Source organism: Rhipicephalus microplus, chromosome 3 (assembly GCF_043290135.1).
Source record: "Rhipicephalus microplus isolate Deutch F79 chromosome 3, USDA_Rmic, whole genome shotgun sequence".
In the NCBI taxonomy this organism is placed as follows: Eukaryota; Metazoa; Arthropoda; class Arachnida; order Ixodida; family Ixodidae; genus Rhipicephalus; species Rhipicephalus microplus.
In genome coordinates this window covers 79,304,169-79,321,629 of record NC_134702.1, presented here as the reverse complement: position 1 = coordinate 79,321,629, position 17,461 = coordinate 79,304,169, and the positions used below count along the sequence as shown (strand labels likewise).

Genomic DNA, 17,461 nt, shown 5'->3' with positions numbered 1-17,461 from the left:
AGAAAAAAGAGTGTGTGAGTACAGATAACTTGCTTTACTCTAGTGCTAATTGGCTCCTCAAAGTTTCCGGAGTTAACTAGCCAACATACCCATATGCTCGAGGTACTCTTGGCAGTGGCAGCTACCAGCAAGTAGCCATTACTAATTAAAAGATCTTGACAGACCAGTTGGCGCATTTTATTAAATAACTGTGAACTGCACACAATTAAAAAAGATAGCATGAAAGAAGATGCCAAACAGATGTTTGTTTTGAGCAGCTTCTTTGTGTTGTCCTTTTTTTAACTGCGTGCAGTTCACAAATGTTTGATGGCCATTTCTAACTGTGCCATATGAATACTATCTGGAACTGAAGTGTTAAACAGAAAATGGAGTCCGAAGATTTCGCTTAATCGTGCACTTTATTGTCCACTCTAAACACAAGATACGCAGATATACACATCATTCACACTCTCAGATAAGCACCCGTTTCAACAACGCTCAAACCGTCATGGTCTAGGTCCAGATGAACCAAGCTGATGACCTTGTCTAAGGAATTCTGTCAAACTACCACTCTACTCTTCTCGATAGTTTTCCTTCAGTTTCCTTCTAACGTTATACTTTGCAAGCAGCATAGAAACTTTATATACAGTGTCTATGTACAACAAAAAACCCGAAACAGGTTTGGCTACGTGGTACTGGGACTGTCATTAACATACACATTTTGACGGACCAAACTTGTAACGTCGTCTAAAACTTGGCCCCCATACTTCCCACTGACCAGCTCAAAGAGGCACTCGCACTGGCGCTTAGAATCCATTTTCTCTGTCAACACAAACCACAATGCAGCCTTGCGAAAGCCAGTCATGCCAAGCTCCAGAGCTCGACCATACACGTCGCATGCGCTTTCTAACTTGAGGTTTTGCCTTACTCTGACCTCGACCTCCCTCTGCAAACTAGGGAGCAGTATGAGGTCACAAAGACCCAAAACGTCCAGCTGCACGTTTACCGACAGTTCACTGCTCATAAATGCGCACGTCTGAAAGTTGCAACCGTGGAGGAAGTGTATCACAACGCTCAGCGGCTTCCCACGGGCGCTGCGGAACGCGACGACTTTCTGGTCCTTCTCGACAAAGTGTCCGTCGAGCATTGTCCTGAAGTAGTCATTTACCTCGCTCAACCGGTGCCTGTTGCCGGTCACCTTGCTCCCGTCGTCGGCTTGCAGTTGCACGTCCATAGTGAACGCTTCGAGGCGGCAGGCGTCGCTCGCACCAGACGCACCTTCTGAAGCAGTTTTGAGCAGTGTTCGTCTCTCTGATATCGACGTGCACAAGGCGGCGAGACTATCGACCGCCTGGCGAAATGTTTTGTCTGTCGCACCTTTACCTTCTTCTAAGATGTCCAGCAGTGCATCCAATGCCAAGCAGTCAAACAGTAGCTGACGTAGAATGGACTTATCACTGCAAGAACGAAAGCAAAATGATTAGTTTTAAGAAAGCAGAAATGATGTGGACATGAAAAAACACCTGGTCAACACAAGCATTTGAACTTTTGTATATCTGTGTAAGGCAAGCTTCAATATGAAAGTGTGGCCGGTACATTGTTCATGCTCATGCTATGTCACGGTGCAATGTTTCTTTTCATTCATTCACTCCGAAAAAGAGGGAACAGCGGCCTGACGGAGCCCAGAACCATTGCATAGTCTTTTGCTGCCCCTGTAGCATTAGTGCTAGTATAAAGCTTCCAATATGTCAAACCACTATGCTAAGGATAAGTGCTGTGCACTAACTGAATGATGCCTTTCAATTTCGGAAGAAGCTACTCCGCCCTGCACAAAAACAAGGTGTGATGCGGTGGTGGATTTCTTGTTGCTGTTTGTTAGCTTTTACTTAGCTAAGGGGCCCGGTTCAAATTGCTAGCCACTACAGCTCTCATTGATCAGTCCAAGCATTTACTGTTTCTGTTAACAACTCCACAAGACGCTGCAAGGACTGCGATGAAAGGTGTAGAAGTGCGTCTACAATTTAAAGGCACATTACCTCGCATTTCGAGACTGCAAGTGCATTTTCACCCATCCATTTCAGTCACTCCTAAGAAATCTTTGGCATATTAAAGGAAGTTGCAACAAACATACAACAAAATCTGGCTTTCTTATTAAGTGAACAATTTTTCATTCACATCGGCTGAACAGTTGCTGCCTATCAAGAGAATTTGTGTTTTAGACATAATTGATTTTATGAATAGCATGCTAAAGTTTTCCTATTTTGGACATCACAACCTGATTGAAAGTCAAACGAGAACCCACCTTGCCATGACTATGCAGCGTCACTGATATCAGTGTTCATGCAGCTATAAACACAAGTATAAGCAGAAAGCTCATTTGCTAAGAAACAACCTGTATCGAACCAACACTCGGAACAAGCCTACAGTATTTGCATTTTCAAAGTGCGATCAATGGTCTCATATTAATAAAACCTACAAATAACTGCCAAGAGAGCACTCACCGAACAATGTAAGGTATAGTGAGACAGCACCAGTTCTGAATCTCCTTGCTCTGCGTCAGCAAGCAGTGTGCCAGCACACCGCTCCCATAGCCAGACTCTGCCACATGAGTCAGATTGGACAACCAGTGCCTGCCGAGGTCTCGAAACTGTCGACAGTGCTTGCATCCCTTTAAACCGCACGCCACCATGCTTTCTATAAGTCTTAGTACTTCTCCTTTACAAACGATCTCTTCAAAAGAGTGTAAATTGGATGTTATCTTCGACATGATATGGCTAGCCCTTTGCAAGGGACTTGGGACGTCATACAGGTAGCGCATCAAACCTTCAAAGAGACCTGTGGACCCCAACTTGTATTCCGGCATTTCTATCAGGGTAAACACTGTGAGGATCTTAAACATTCCATCGAGGAGCATCTCCTGTGAGTCCTTGTAGGCAAACGTGACGGACTCTGACAAAGTTCGTCGACGCCTTCGTTTGGCGCGACTCGGAGGGGAGTCGTCCTCTGTGCCTCTTGAGTGGCCAGATGCTTTTGTGATTTGGTCGTCACACAACGAAGAGCGTTTTCGCTTGATGAACTCGGTCTTCTTCGGAATGTCCCTGCACACCGACTCTACCATGTTCTTCACGTAAGAGGGAATGGGTTGTTCCGAGTCACTGTCGTTCTCGGAACAGATGGGAGAGAAGCTGCGGAAAGGCTCGGGCGATGCTACTGACACCGGCGAGTCACAGCGTGGTGTACTGCATGGTGACCACAGCCCGCTGTCCGTAGAACTCGGGCTCCATGCTCCCAGAAGCGGTGACACTGGACGCCTGGCCTGGTCGGGTGACGCCGGGCTGCTGTGGTAGCCCAAGTCAGAGCAGTAACCTCCAACGTCCAGCCCTAAATTCTGTCTTTCGATCTCTCGGTAACTTGGACTATGAATACAAAACGTGTTCTTGCTAGGATACCTGTTTAACTCTGAAGAAGCTTCCTGATTTAGGGCTTGCTCGGTGGCATCATCATAATCTGTGGCTTCACTTCTGGCTTTATATGCTTCACACACGTAATTGTTCTCCTGGTCTGCAGATTCATCGCCAATGTCCAAAGTGGAAATCTGTGGCACAACCTGGCGACTACCTGGGCTTTTGTTCCCAGCCATATCACTAGTAACGTCTTCATCTTTTACGCCTGAACCTCTTAAGCCTGTTGACTTTAGTTCCAAACAGCCATCACCAATGCCATTGATTTCTCCCGACGCTGTTGATAAATTTTGGTCCTCCATTCTATTTGGTGAAGAATCTGTGGAATGCTGATCTTCCTGGTGATCTTTAGTGTAGTCTGTGATGTGCACCACTAAAGTAGGAACAAGATCGAGGCTCCAAAGGACGGCAAGACTCGGCTCGTCGTAACGAAACTGAAGGATTGCACAGACGCAACAAGACCACAGTTCTTTCCTACTCTGGTCCGACAGTGCCTGCACCAGCAGACCGAGGCCTCCAGATTCTCGAATACGGATCCTGTTGACGGATTCCTGACTGTAGCGGCACAAAGACGAAAAAAGTGTTCCATAACCTGAAAAAAAATTGGGAAATAAATTAAAACATGGATAAATAACAATACTGAAAAAGAGATGGAAGACTTACTGTCGTATGTAGTAATCTGAGGAAGTGTTGGACTGCCTGCTCGCTCTTCTGCATAAGGCACCCTTCATTCTTATGTTGTGACATTCAAACTGTGGCATTCACTAGGCGCTAGTGGCTTACTACACCTTACTGACTGCGCAAACAGTCTGGATAGCGACAATTACAATACCCAGAGACCATAGCACACATCTTGTGCATCTGTTCGCAATATGCTGAGCAATGAAAGTATCGACAGAACATTTGTGGAAGTTTATGCAGCAGTTACTATACTATCTGGAAAGGTTCTGCTAAGATACTGGCCTGATCTTTGTTGCAGCTGTGATACTGCCAAGGGTTTCATCGAATACTTTCGGGAGAGCTGTCTTGTTATTACACTTCAAAGAGCTTCTGGCTATTCAAGTTTAGTCACCACTACCTCTGCCAAACACTATACTTAACCCTTTGACACACTATGTACACAATTGAGTACACCACTCGTTTTTGTTATCTGCATCAAGTAGAGGCTAAGAAAGAGCAAGATATATCATACTTTGGATGAACTGAACCTCTTGCATAATTAGTTTGTCATTATTTAACTTCAATATGCGGCATACTGATACATATGATCACTTTTCTGAAGACACTACCACGTTCAAAGAGTCGTGCGACATGCCGCTTTTTGCAAACAATGTAAAAAGCAGTCTTTCTTTGCTCAAAATTGACATATCCAAAAATAAATTTGCACAATATTCCTAGCCTGAGGTCTGATTCTGTTTATGGCAAAAGTAATAGTCAATGACTTCAGGATAAAAACATTTAATTGCAGCTGAATTAGAATGATGTTTTATAATGCAAATAAATTCAATAATTATCTCATTATTTTTGTTGCAATAAAATATTGAGTGCCTTCAAGTAATGTTGTAGTGATCTGACACATTTACGGATAGTTCTCTATAGGTGGCTTCTGAAAGGGTTAAAGCCTTTACTCCCTCCCTCTTAAAGCCCATCCTCAGTGGTGAATAGCAAGTACACCGACTCAGGCTGAGCCTTCGCTTTACCACAATACACGTCGCTCAGTAAATAAAATGGCATACAACAAGCAAGCACTATAAATAGCCTGTTCTATTAAAAATTAAGGGAAAAAAGGTATTGTTTGTTGTAACAATGCATGATCCATTATACAACGGAGTTAATCAGATGCACGTTCATATGGCTGGTTAACACTACCATATACACTGAATACTATGTCATAAGTGTGCTTTAATGTGTACAATATTCAGCACGAGCAAAGACATGTTAAGCTAAGCCAAAGATGGGGTGCAACAGAAGCTTCACTATAAGACATATATTGGTCCAGCAGATAAATTTTATCATCATTTATTAACCTTTAAGGACCCTAAACAGGGCACTACATAAGGGATGAGGGGTTGCTCATTTGAAATAAGGCATAGTTAGGCAAAAGTTTCGATTATCAATCTCTCAGTTGCTCACATACACCCAAGAGCCGATTTTGCCAAGACAATACGTAAAAAAATAACAATGTTGCGCACATGCACGAAGACAATGAAGCGTATACGGTGAATGCAGGTATGAACGTATTGCCACAGACACACAGCGTAGTTTGGTCGTCCGCTGGAGTTTCGAGAATTTCTGACGGCATCTGGCCACCCATAAAGACTTTCCCCGTGCGACAGTCTACAGTGGCACTACATTCTCGCAAAAAGTCCATGCCAAGAATGACGTCATGTGTCGACCGAGGAATAATCGCAAACTCTGTCATTATGACAAGGCCTCCCAAAAATACTTCAGCACTACACACACTAGTAGGGCGCAACAGCTCTCCACTCACTCCACAGAACGTCGAAGTTTCATCCCAGGTAAAAACAACTTTCCGCCCTAACACGTCTTTAAAGGAAGCACTCATCACGGAAAACGTTGCACCTGTGTCCACCAAGGCCATCACAGGCACATAATCCACCACAACACGCACTTTGCTTTTAAACATACACACAGGAGGTATTTCTGTCGGTAGCACGTTTCCACCGACCTCACCCCCATCGGCCACACTGACTAGTGGAAACCACACCTGTGTTCTTTACTACATTTTATTTTAGTTCTGGCAATTTAAACAGAGTAACTTTACACACAAGGTTATGAAAGTGAAGTGCTAAAAATAAAAAGAGAACTGCAAAACAGAGCCTCACTTGGTTTTGCCAGTTTGTAGTCAGTGAGCTGCTTTATGAGGGCAGAGATAGCCTGAGCAGCACCGAGGTCTGGCCGTACATCGCCTACTACAGAAAGGTTGGCAAGAGCTGCAAAAGCTGATTCGAGCACTGCGCTGTCCGATACTTGAAGAAGTTCCTCCAGAGCCTTGAATCCATCAGCATCTTTAATCTGCAGATACAATTAAGGATGGCAGTGTTGGATTAGAGAAATGATATTAGAGTCACACCTGGATGTAACTAATTCAGATGTAACAAATTATTGCTTATAACGATGTAAACACAGAATAACTGTCCTAGATACAGTACTGCAAATACATGTTTATAACGAACTTTCAGATATAACAAAGTATTTTCATGGCAAGTGTGACTTTGTTATAATGAGGTTTGAGTGCATCTGCAAGCATATGAGATGTGAAGTATGTCAATCGGTGAAGTAACTAAGGATACCCAATTTTCATATTCCAGCTTTGGCTTGAGAAATGTAACTTAGTTGCGGCTAAGGAATGAAGTCAACCAGGACACTAAGTGAATGAGTGGGAGTAAAAGAGCGAGTGATGGAGGTAAGTATTGCACACAAATGCTTTGAGGAATTCAGCAATTTATCCGAAACAGGCGAATGCTACTTGCTAACAGTCTTAGTACAAGACCGAATGAGAAAAATTTAAATGCGTTGTGCAGAGCGTGCGACTCATAGCAAGTTCTCCTAGCTAGCTTTTGGTCGTTGTATATCTGCCTGCGAGAAAGCCCAGCAATGAGTGAACAGTCAAGTTTGCAGCCCAAGGTTTACATGTATTCCCACACGAAATGCCTTCACAGATCAGCTCGCTGCTCACGCTGTTCTCTGTATACATTCAAAGTAAATCATAAGCAGTACCCAAATTATATTTAGTGCAAAACGTATTCATTATCAGCAGCAAAATTCCTTTTATAAACAATATGCTGCTTTCCCAGGGTTTCTGCATGGTTTCATACACACCATACCTAGTTGGTGCAAAAAATATTTACATGCAATTCAGCACTGCACTATTTTGAGGAACAGCCAATCACAGATCAGCGTACCAATTCTGCAGGCAGTGTGTGATAACGGCAAAGCAAGCCAATCAATGAACTACTGTGATATGTTTCACAAAATAGGGCTATACCGCATAATCAGGGTGTTCCAAAGTGATCAATCCAAATTCGATCGTGTTCATGTAAAAAATGAGGGTAGATAGAAAGCTGTGGCTGGCATTATAACATTTTTGGCAGCCAGAAAACAGACTTTAGTGTGCACGCTAACTTCAGCAAGCACAATATCTAAGCAATATTCAACTTCTGTTCACGTTCAGCCTAGCATGTCCTCCATAATGTGTTGATGTGATATCACATCAATACATGATAAAGACCCCATTATGCATGACCCCATTACAGGACATGCAGGAACATTGAGCTCGCATGAACACATATGTGTTGATGCAAGCTCAATAATCCTGCAAGTTCTGTAATGGGGCCATGCACATCACATTCAGGAGGTTTTGTCATAGAACATGCCTTTATGTGCGTGCAAACATTGCACCAAAAATCATGCCTCTCTATCAATCCTCACTTCCAAATTGTGCGCAACTTAAGTAGGAAAGACCATTTTGGAACAACCTGTACAACATCGACAGCCAGTGCAGGTGTACTCTGACATAGGCGTACCAGCCGAAGGGGCAAGGGGGGCACGAACCCCACCCCATTGGGAAAGTTGGGGAGTCTGAGCCCCCACATTTCAACCAGAGGTCGCTCTTGGCTGCAGGCTGGGGAACCAACAAGTAAGGCGAAGTTTTCTGTCACCACAGTAATAACTCAATTATGTTCTAACGGTAGAAGGAAAATGTCACGAGGCAATATTACAACATAGTGAAATTTTGCTAACATTTCCGCTATGATGATTTTTTTTTAGGTTCTTTGCTGTGCAAGTCGCCTATGCGACGTTTTCGCGTCTTGCGCTGTATACTATTGCAGAGGAGGCAAGCGCTACACAGGGGCCCCATAATATTACATCACTTGTTCATGCTTTTATTCTGCTGTGAGTTGTTGATGTAGTTACGGATTAAAACAAGCAAACATTTATAGACTGGAAAATAATTTTCTTTGAAAAGGTTATATCATCACCGCTGCTCTGTCGAAGCTGTTGCGAGCCGATAAACGTGACGAATCGTTTTTGATGCTTAAGTTCTTCCGCTCTCAAGCACCAAAATTGTTTCCGCTTTAGTCTCTGATAAACCTGATCAGCCTTGCTTATGGTAACTTGGAAGTTGGAGCTATAGAGGCAGTATAACGCAAAAGTAAAACGCCCCTTCACAAAGGCAATTGAATATTTACTGTGCATTGATAAATGAGAGTTTGCCGAACGTATGTTTTGGTGTTCGGCAGCTATAGCCCCGTTTAACGTTCATATATGTCCTCGTTGACGCTTGGTACATCTCCAGCCCGAAGGCTAACATCCATGATAAATTTCTTTGAATAAACTATTATCTTATCTGTGGATGTTATCCGCCAAAACATAATCAGACAAAGAGAGAGAGGCGTGATAGCAAAATGAGTGTCACATATTGGACGCGGAAATTGGGCTAAGGGCGCCATTCCTCAGCAGTTTTAAAGTGTGATTGAACGTCCTGGTGTTTATCAATATATATATATATATATATATATATATATATATATATATATATATATATATATATATATATATATATATATATAGATGAAATAGATGATGAGAGTTTCTTCCGGCTACCGTAATAAAAGTTATAAACTTCGAGAATAGTGCAGTATAGGAAACAAAACAATAAAATATTTATTTAATCCTAACAGTTTCGGCTGGTGGACCAGCCTTCTTCGGAGGGTGTAAGTGAAATGATACAAGTTCCCGTAGCAGAGGGTCACCCTCACAGTTTAAAGACCCTCCAAAAAAAGAGAGAGAAAAAGACAAGCGGGCGAACGAGGTAGCAACAGACAACAAGAAGCAGAAGAAGGAGAGGAACTAGAAAGGAGCGACGGAGAGCCGCCGGAAACGAGCGGGTAATTCTGGCATTGTTACTTGGTATAGGTAAGACGCGCCGCCAGCGGAGGCGACCAAGAAAAACGGAAAAATGTGGAACATGTTGCTGCTTACTCGCATCCCACACATGGATCGAGTTTAAGTTCACGTGGTTCGGCGGCTGGCCCGTGGCATCGGGCCACACATACACACACACACACAAGAAGCATACGACCCGCTCCAGCTTTCGGAATATAATGGCCACATTGGAAAGCTAATGTGCCCTCTCCCCCTTCCTCCACCTGCCCTCTCTTGCAGAAAAATGTACAACCAGTCATACTGAAAATAAATAAATGGGTATTTTTGTAAAGGATGAAAATATATAAAAATAAATAATACTAAAAAAGTACTCAGAAAGGAAAATAAAGTCTAATAATACTAACACAATCCGTTTGGTTCACGTAGCATCGAATTCGTTAAGTTTCGCTATATTGACCAACTTGCGTGTGCGACTTCACGTATGTATAAATAAATTAATTGAGTAATTCAATTTCTGTGTTTCACGAAACGTCGCGGAGACACGTCAGTCGCCCAGGGCTCTCGTTGATTCCGTGGGTAAGTGATCTGAATTTCTTTATAAAGTATGACTCCCGCTGTTCGCGCTCCCGTGTGTTCTGGAAGCCGGATTGTAGGAGTATGACACTTACGCGTTCGAAAGAGTGACCAGGAAGATTGATATGTTTGGAGAACGGCAAATTGGGGAGGCCCTTTACGTGTGCCCTGTGGTTGTTGAAACGCAAACGGAACGCGGTTTCCGTGTGTCCAATATATTCCTGTTTGCACACCTCACAGCGAATTTTGTATACCACATTGGCTGAGTCACAGTTAAGGTCGTCTTTAATTTTGTACACATAGTCTGAACAGGAGGCTTCGGCCGTATCTGTGGTCACCATGTGTGTGCACACCCTGCAGCGAGGTTTCCCGCACGGTCTACAGCCCTGATGGTGGTCGGATTTGTGTGTTTTCGCCTTGACCAGTAAGTCTCTCAGGTTTTTATTTCTTCGGTAAACCACCTTGGGCGGAGTCTGAAAAATGGCAGAGAGGCGACTACTCTGTTTAAGTATGTTGAAGTGGCGGTTTAGTATAGAATTCACCCGAGGGGCGGCGGCGCAGTATGTGAGGATTAAATTTGCCCCTGAAGTTATATCATCTTTATTCCCACCTTTTTCTCCCATTGTTGATTCTCGGTCCAAAGAGCGAGCGCGCTCAATTGCATTGTCAATTATTTTTTCGGGGTACTTTTGACGCAAGAAGGCTGTTCTCAATTCCTGTGCGTGGGTGTCAAATTGCGTGATTTCAGAGCAAATTCTTCTGTATCTGTGGACATGAGAGTAAGGAACACCTGTTTTGCAGTGATGGGGGTGACTGCTATGGAAATGCAGATACTGTTGGCGGTCTGTTGGTTTTTTATACAGGGAAGTAGATATGGTGGTGCCACTGAGTGATACAGTGACATCCAGAAAGTGAACACTCCTCTGCGAATACGTGTGCGTGAATGTTATCGAAGGATGCACGGAGTTGAAACCGGAAATGAATTTGGAAAGATTATGTTCACTATCGGCCCACACGAAGAATATATCATCGAGGAAGCGTCGGTAAAATATAGGTTTGAATGGAGAATTTTCGAGGAAAGGAATCTCTAAAGAGGCCATGAAAATATTTGCGTAATTTGGGGCCATTTTGGTTCCCATGGCAGTTCCGTTTACTTGCAGATAATGGTTTTGGTCGAATTCAAAGTTATTATGTTTAAGTACCAGATTTAGGAGCACCTCTAAAGCGCTTTCGTCGAATTCACTCGTCGATTTACTTTTTCCGTAGGCGGCGACTGTGGCGGCGATTCCTTCGGTGTGGGGAATGTTTGTGTACAGTGATGAGACATCCATGGTGACCAAATAGCAATCTAGAGGTACCACAAGTTTTGAGACTTCTCGAAGGAAGTGGCTGGTATCTTTGATGTATGATGGGAATGATTGTGGGATGTGCCTAATCAGAGAGTCAATGAAACTAGAAATTTTTTCAGTAGCAGTACCGTTGCTGGAAACTATGGGTCGGCCGGGATTGTTAGTCTTGTGAATTTTGGGTAGTAAATAGAAACGCCCGGGAGACGATTTGCCAGGTGACATCATTTTAAGCATAGGGTAGGTTATCTTCCCACTTTTACGTAATGATATTAGTGAGGCCTTAATAGTACTTTCATACTCCTCTGTCGGATCACAAGGGAGTTGTTTATAGAAATTTTCATCTGCCAGTTGGCGAAGCCCTTCTTTGATGTAGTCAGTCCTGTCGAGTACAACCACAGCACCACCCTTATCAGCTGGTTTAATAACGATGCTCTGGCTGTCACTTAAACTGCGCAAAGCCTCCCGCTCCTCTTTGGACAGATTGTTGCGAATGGGTCGGCGCTTTTCATATTCCCTGATTATATCACCCTGGACGGCTGAAATGTACATGTCTAGATATTTGTCTCGTTGTTCACCTGGAGTCCAAGATTTATCTGAAAATTGATTTTGTTGCGTGCTGCTTCGATCATGAAAATATTCTTTTAGACGCATGGTTCTGGCAAAGTTGTCCAAATCTTGGTAAAGTTTAAACTCATCAATTTTGCCAGAGGCGGGGCAGAAGGTTAGACCTTTTGATAGCAGCTTTGTTTGCGCAGGTGTCAAAGATTTTCCGGAAAGGTTAACCACATTGGTGACATCGGTGCTCTTTTGTGGAGATTGATGAGAGGTAACAGGTTGATCTGTATACGTTGTGGGAGGATTGCTGGCGGAGTATTTTAAAGTCGGCCACGCACCGTCTCGCCTCAATTTCTTGTCCTTCTTGCCCTGAATGGTCAATCTCTTTTTTCCTTCGTATTTGGCTAGCTCTTCTGTTTCTGACTGCGTTAAACTGGACTGTTTTAGTCGCGCCTTTTGTTCCTCTTTAAGTTCCGCGGCCTTACGTGTACTGTGTTGTATTACGACCTGTGTAAGCCCCATCACTGCAAAACAGCCCATCACTCATAGCAGTCACCCCCATCACTGCAAAACAGGTGTTCCTTACTCTCAAGCCCACAGATACAGAAGAATTTGCTCTGAAATCACGCAATTTGACACCCACGCACAGGAATTGAGAACAGCCTTCTTGCGTCAAAAGTACCCCGAAAAAATAATTGACAATGCAATTGAGCGCGCTCGCTCTTTGGACCGAGAATCAACAATGGGAGAAAAAGGTGGGAATAAAGATGATATAACTTCAGGGGCAAATTTAATCCTCACATACTGCGCCGCCGCCCCTCGGGTGAATTCTATACTAAACCGCCACTTCAACATACTTAAACAGAGTAGTCGCCTCTCTGCCATTTTTCAGACTCCGCCCAAGGTGGTTTACCGAAGAAATAAAAACCTGAGAGACTTACTGGTCAAGGCGAAAACACACAAATCCGACCACCATCAGGGCTGTAGACCGTGCGGGAAACCTCGCTGCAGGGTGTGCACACACATGGTGACCACAGATACGGCCGAAGCCTCCTGTTCAGACTATGTGTACAAAATTAAAGACGACCTTAACTGTGACTCAGCCAATGTGGTATACAAAATTCGCTGTGAGGTGTGCAAACAGGAATATATTGGACACACGGAAACCGCGTTCCGTTTGCGTTTCAACAACCACAGGGCACACGTAAAGGGCCTCCCCAGTTTGCCGTTCTCCAAACATATCAATCTTCCTGGTCACTCTTTCGAACGCGTGTCATACTCCTACAATCCGGCTTCCAGAACACACGGGAGCGCGAACAGCGGGAGTCATACTTTATAAAGAAATTCAGATCACTTACCCACGGAATCAACGAGAGCCCTGGGCGACTGACGTGTCTCCGCGACGTTTCGTGAAACACAGAAATTGAATTACTCAATTAATTTATTTATACATACGTGAAGTCGCACACGCAAGTTGGTCAATATAGTGAAACTTAACGAATTCGATGCTACGTGAACCAAACGGATTGTGTTAGTATTATTAGACTTTATTTTCCTTTCTGAGTACTTTTTTAGTATTATTTATTTTTATATATTTTCATCCTTTACAAAAATACCCATTTATTTATTTTCAGTATGACTGGTTGTACATTTTTCTGCAAGAGAGGGCAGGTGGAGGAAGGGGGAGAGGGCACATTAGCTTTCCAACGTGGCCATTATATTCCGAAAGCTGGAGCGGGTCGTATGCTTCTTGTGTGTGTGTGTGTGTGTGTGTGGCCCGATGCCACGGGCCAGCCGCCGAACCACGTGAACTTAAACTCGATCCATGTGTGGGATGCGAGTAAGCAGCAACATGTTCCACATTTTTCCGTTTTTCTTGGTCGCCTCCGCTGGCGGCGCGTCTTACCTATACCAAGTAACAATGCCAGAATTACCCGCTCGTTTCCGGCGGCTCTCCGTCGCTCCTTTCTAGTTCCTCTCCTTCTTCTGCTTCTTGTTGTCTGTTGCTACCTCGTTCGCCCGCTTGTCTTTTTCTCTCTCTTTTTTTGGAGGGTCTTTAAACTGTGAGGGTGACCCTCTGCTACGGGAACTTGTATCATTTCACTTACACCCTCCGAAGAAGGCTGGTCCACCAGCCGAAACTGTTAGGATTAAATAAATATTTTATTGTTTTGTTTCCTATACTGCACTATTCTCGAAGTTTATAACAAATATATATATATATATATATATACTCCGGCTGATGTGTGAGGTAGGTCTGCTCCCCCACTCGCGAACGAGTTGGTACGCCACTGCGCTCTGACTGATTTATTGATAATTTTTTCTTTACAGCATCACTATCGAGTGTTCAAATTGTAGTGAATTCGATGTTTTCGAATGAAAAATGGGCCATTACTGATTGCTGGCACACGTGATACAACAGCGCTCGACGTAGTGTACGTGCACCTTTCAGTGCAATTGAGCCCAGTCCCAATCGACTTCATCTACGTCGATTGGCTTTTTTTCTCAGCCAGTGCAAATGAGCCAATCGCCACAGACCAATCGCAACCGGCCAATCACGATCGATCGCGATCGGGCTAGATCGCGATTGAAAAGTGCATCGTATAACCATGCGCGAACTTCCAAAGCGATATGCCGAACAACTTCTTACCACGCCTAAACATCTTCCCTGCAACTGGCAGAACTTCTGCCGCTGGCTGATAGCATAGCTGCGTTTACATTACCTGCAAAGCACATTCCAAGCTACAGGACTGCGTCAACGACGCCAGCGCCTGGACTGCGTGCTTCTGGAGGGCCTCGCTCTGCAGGGATTTCACGGCAGCAGCAGGTGCTTTCAAGGCAACTAGGTCGTCGCGGCATTCAGGAGTGTTGGCGAGGATCCTGCAAGCGTTTACACGGAATCGTATCGCACGCTACAACGCAAGCGCACGCACGCTTTGAACATCGAAATCGAAACTAGAAAGCGCGCGTTGCGCGGATGGCCACCGCCCACTTACCTTACGGCGCGCAGCGCTGTGACTTGGCTTTCGCACGACGTCGGTGAAGTGAGGAATGTGACTATGTGTTCCACAGCCTTACAGCTGTGAATCTCTTTGGCCCCTCGACTGGTCATCGCCACGTTGGCGAGTCCCCGGCAGGCTCGATTCCGAACGCTCTCCTTTTCGATGCATGATAAGATTCGTGCTGAAAGAAAAGCTCGCTTTTTTTTAGTACGAACGCTAATTGAAGAATAAATGCACTAAGGACGTGTACAGCGAATGAAGTGAGAGGTTCTTACCAATGCTTCGACAACCGCCCCGCCTGATGACCTTAAAAGGAAGCAAAAATAAAGACATCAGCAACCGACAAAACGGTAGTGAAAGGCCGCTAGACACTGCAGTCACAGCGTACCTCTTCGCGAGCTCTGTCGACTAAACAGCAGTTAGCGAGTATGCTGAGACATATATCCGAGTATTTGGGCTTTTCCACGAGCCCGAGGAGCGCCGATATTCCTCCGAGAGCGCAGAATTCAGAAACAGCTGCGGAGTCCTTCCGGCAGAGCTTGGACACTTCTACAAGCGCGTTGAACGAAGTAGAGAACGAACCCGAGGCAATCTTCGCAACGAGCTCGCTTAGAAGACTCTTTAAGCTCATAATAACACCAAGTATTTCAGCGATTCCGTATCATTATCCCCTATTTCGCCAAAAATTTCAATGACGACGGTCTGCCCCAGTTACGACTACCCAATGTTGCGAGCGTGAGAACGTTTTAGCCCTAATTTTGAGCGAAATGTTTTTCACTTTGCATAAAAATATAACTAAAACTTTTAACGTGATTATTTGTTTTTGAAGTTATTTTGTAACGTGTTATTTATTTGAAAAATTATTTCATAGAAGCGATGTATTACGTTTAATTGCGCGCGTTTCAAATGCGTTTTTTTCCGAGGGGTAAAGCGACAAGTAATGATTTTTGTTGTGTAAATCTTCCCGCAACTGTTTCAAGCGTAAAAATGAAGCTTCGAACTCGTGAAAGCGCGTGTCAGCCAGACGAAATAGAAAGCCATGACAGCGGGCTGGGAATACAAAAATAAAAAAATACTGGCGATTCCAATACTCCCGATGAATGCAAGATGTGATCTGAACCAACGATAGATAGTACGCCCCCCCCCCCCCCCCAGAAAAAAAAGTGAAAATGCTGAGCACAGCAATGCACGGGAATTCATTTGGCAATCTACCGGAGCAAAAATTTCAGAGACCTGTTTGTACAGTACTCACGGATTCAAACAGGACAATACAGGGATAAGTATGACGTGCCAAGTTTCGTTTTCAGTGTCTTCGTTTGGTGTATGCTCGGCTCGAATTCGTAGATCATAGCGAATACATCTTTCGACACCAAATTCATCGCGCAATAACAGGGGCGTAGCCAGGAATTTTTTCCCGGCAGAGCTAGCGGGGGGGGGGGGGGGGGGTTGTTGCGACGACCCGCCCGATCGGAGAAGACATCGTTAATCTTTGTTAAGCGTATATGGCGTAGTCTTTTTCAGAGCGAAGTTCGTTGTTTCACGGACGGCTCTGTTTACAACGTGGAATGAGAGATATACGCAGCATGTTTTTGTACATTCATAACTACATTTCAGTTTTAATGAGCGAATTTATTACTATCGGCGTTTGTGACTGCGTGCCTACGGGAATGATTTTTATGTTAAACAATATATGTCAAGCAGCCCTGAAGCAGTGATAGCTTTAAGCCAACATTTTCGGGGGCGAACCTCCTCAAACCGTGGGGCGTGCGTATATGTAGGTGTAGCTTGTGGGCAGCCACCTCTCGTTTAGTTTTTGGAATGTCCGCTAGATGGCGGTACTTGTATATGATGAATATATTGCTACGTGCCAGTGCATGGAGTTGAAGAAGAAAAGCATATAGACTGGCGCGAGCTAATCTCTGTGGCTGGCGCTGCTCGCTTAACCGGCTGTAAATACATCTGTGACTACCCTTCCGAGTCGGTCTCCTTCTCGTAATGAAAAGATGCGAGATGGCGGTACTTGGAGTGTTCACTAGATGGACGGACAGACAGAGAGATAGACAGGTGGACGAGCAGACAGACAGACGGATGGACAGGTGGATGATTCACGGTTTACCAATAAAACCCTCCGAAGCTTCGCCCCTCTCATCTTCGTTCACTCCGTGGATGTGCAGCTGTGATTTTTTAGGGGTGAAGCTTCTCTTAGTCTAACCTTGTCACGCGTAACATAGAAACGAAGAGACGAGAAAAAAAAAAAAAGAAGGCAGTATGTCCCGAACGGTATAATAGACGTCGCCGTCTCATAGAAGTACAGACGAAGAGACGAGAAAAAAAAAAAAGAAGGCAGTATGTCCCGAACGGTATAATAGACGTCGCCGTCTCATAGAAGTACATACAAACTGCAGTTGGGTGAGGATTTTCTAGATAACGCTGTGCCGCTACTTCCTGATTGGCTGCTGCGCGGGTTGTGCATAGATACGCGGAGAACGAGTGCCTCTCTAAGTCTCATGGATAGTCGCCGTACGTGGTGGATCATTGATGGGGCATGGACGAAGCAGAGTGGCGGGCGCGTTGAAGAGGCTTGCGCTCGGCTTCCGTGGCTCGTCGGTGTTACCCGCGCTCCATCTGCATT

The 17,461-nt window shown here is 44.5% G+C and overlaps 1 protein-coding gene across 1 annotated transcript; it reads right to left on the bottom strand.

Annotated features, from left to right (window-relative positions):
* Window positions 1–379: 379 nt before the first annotated feature.
* Window positions 380–15,578, bottom strand: Rnb (BTB/POZ domain-containing protein Rnb). The gene is made up of 7 exons (XM_075889880.1): window positions 15,218–15,578; window positions 15,105–15,135; window positions 14,824–15,010; window positions 14,551–14,707; window positions 6,287–6,476; window positions 2,481–4,032; window positions 380–1,436 (listed from the first exon to the last, which is right to left on the bottom strand). Exons 1-7 carry the CDS (start codon window positions 15,458–15,460, stop codon window positions 665–667), a joined length of 3,132 nt encoding a protein of 1,043 aa, XP_075745995.1. The 5' UTR covers window positions 15,461–15,578; the 3' UTR covers window positions 380–664.
* Window positions 15,579–17,461: the final 1,883 nt, after the last annotated feature.

Excerpts from the sequence above, each read along its gene's own strand:
- Rnb (XM_075889880.1), bottom strand. The coding sequence starts at position 15,460 with ATGAGCTTAAAGAGTCTTCTAAGCGAGCTCGTTGCGAAGATTGCCTCG. Across the intron at positions 15,136-15,217 it reads TCGACAGAGCTCGCGAAGAG|GTCATCAGGCGGGGCGGTTG; the intron begins GTACGCTGTGAC and ends CTTCCTTTTAAG. Across the intron at positions 14,708-14,823 it reads ACAGCGCTGCGCGCCGTAAG|GATCCTCGCCAACACTCCTG; the intron begins GTAAGTGGGCGG and ends AAACGCTTGCAG.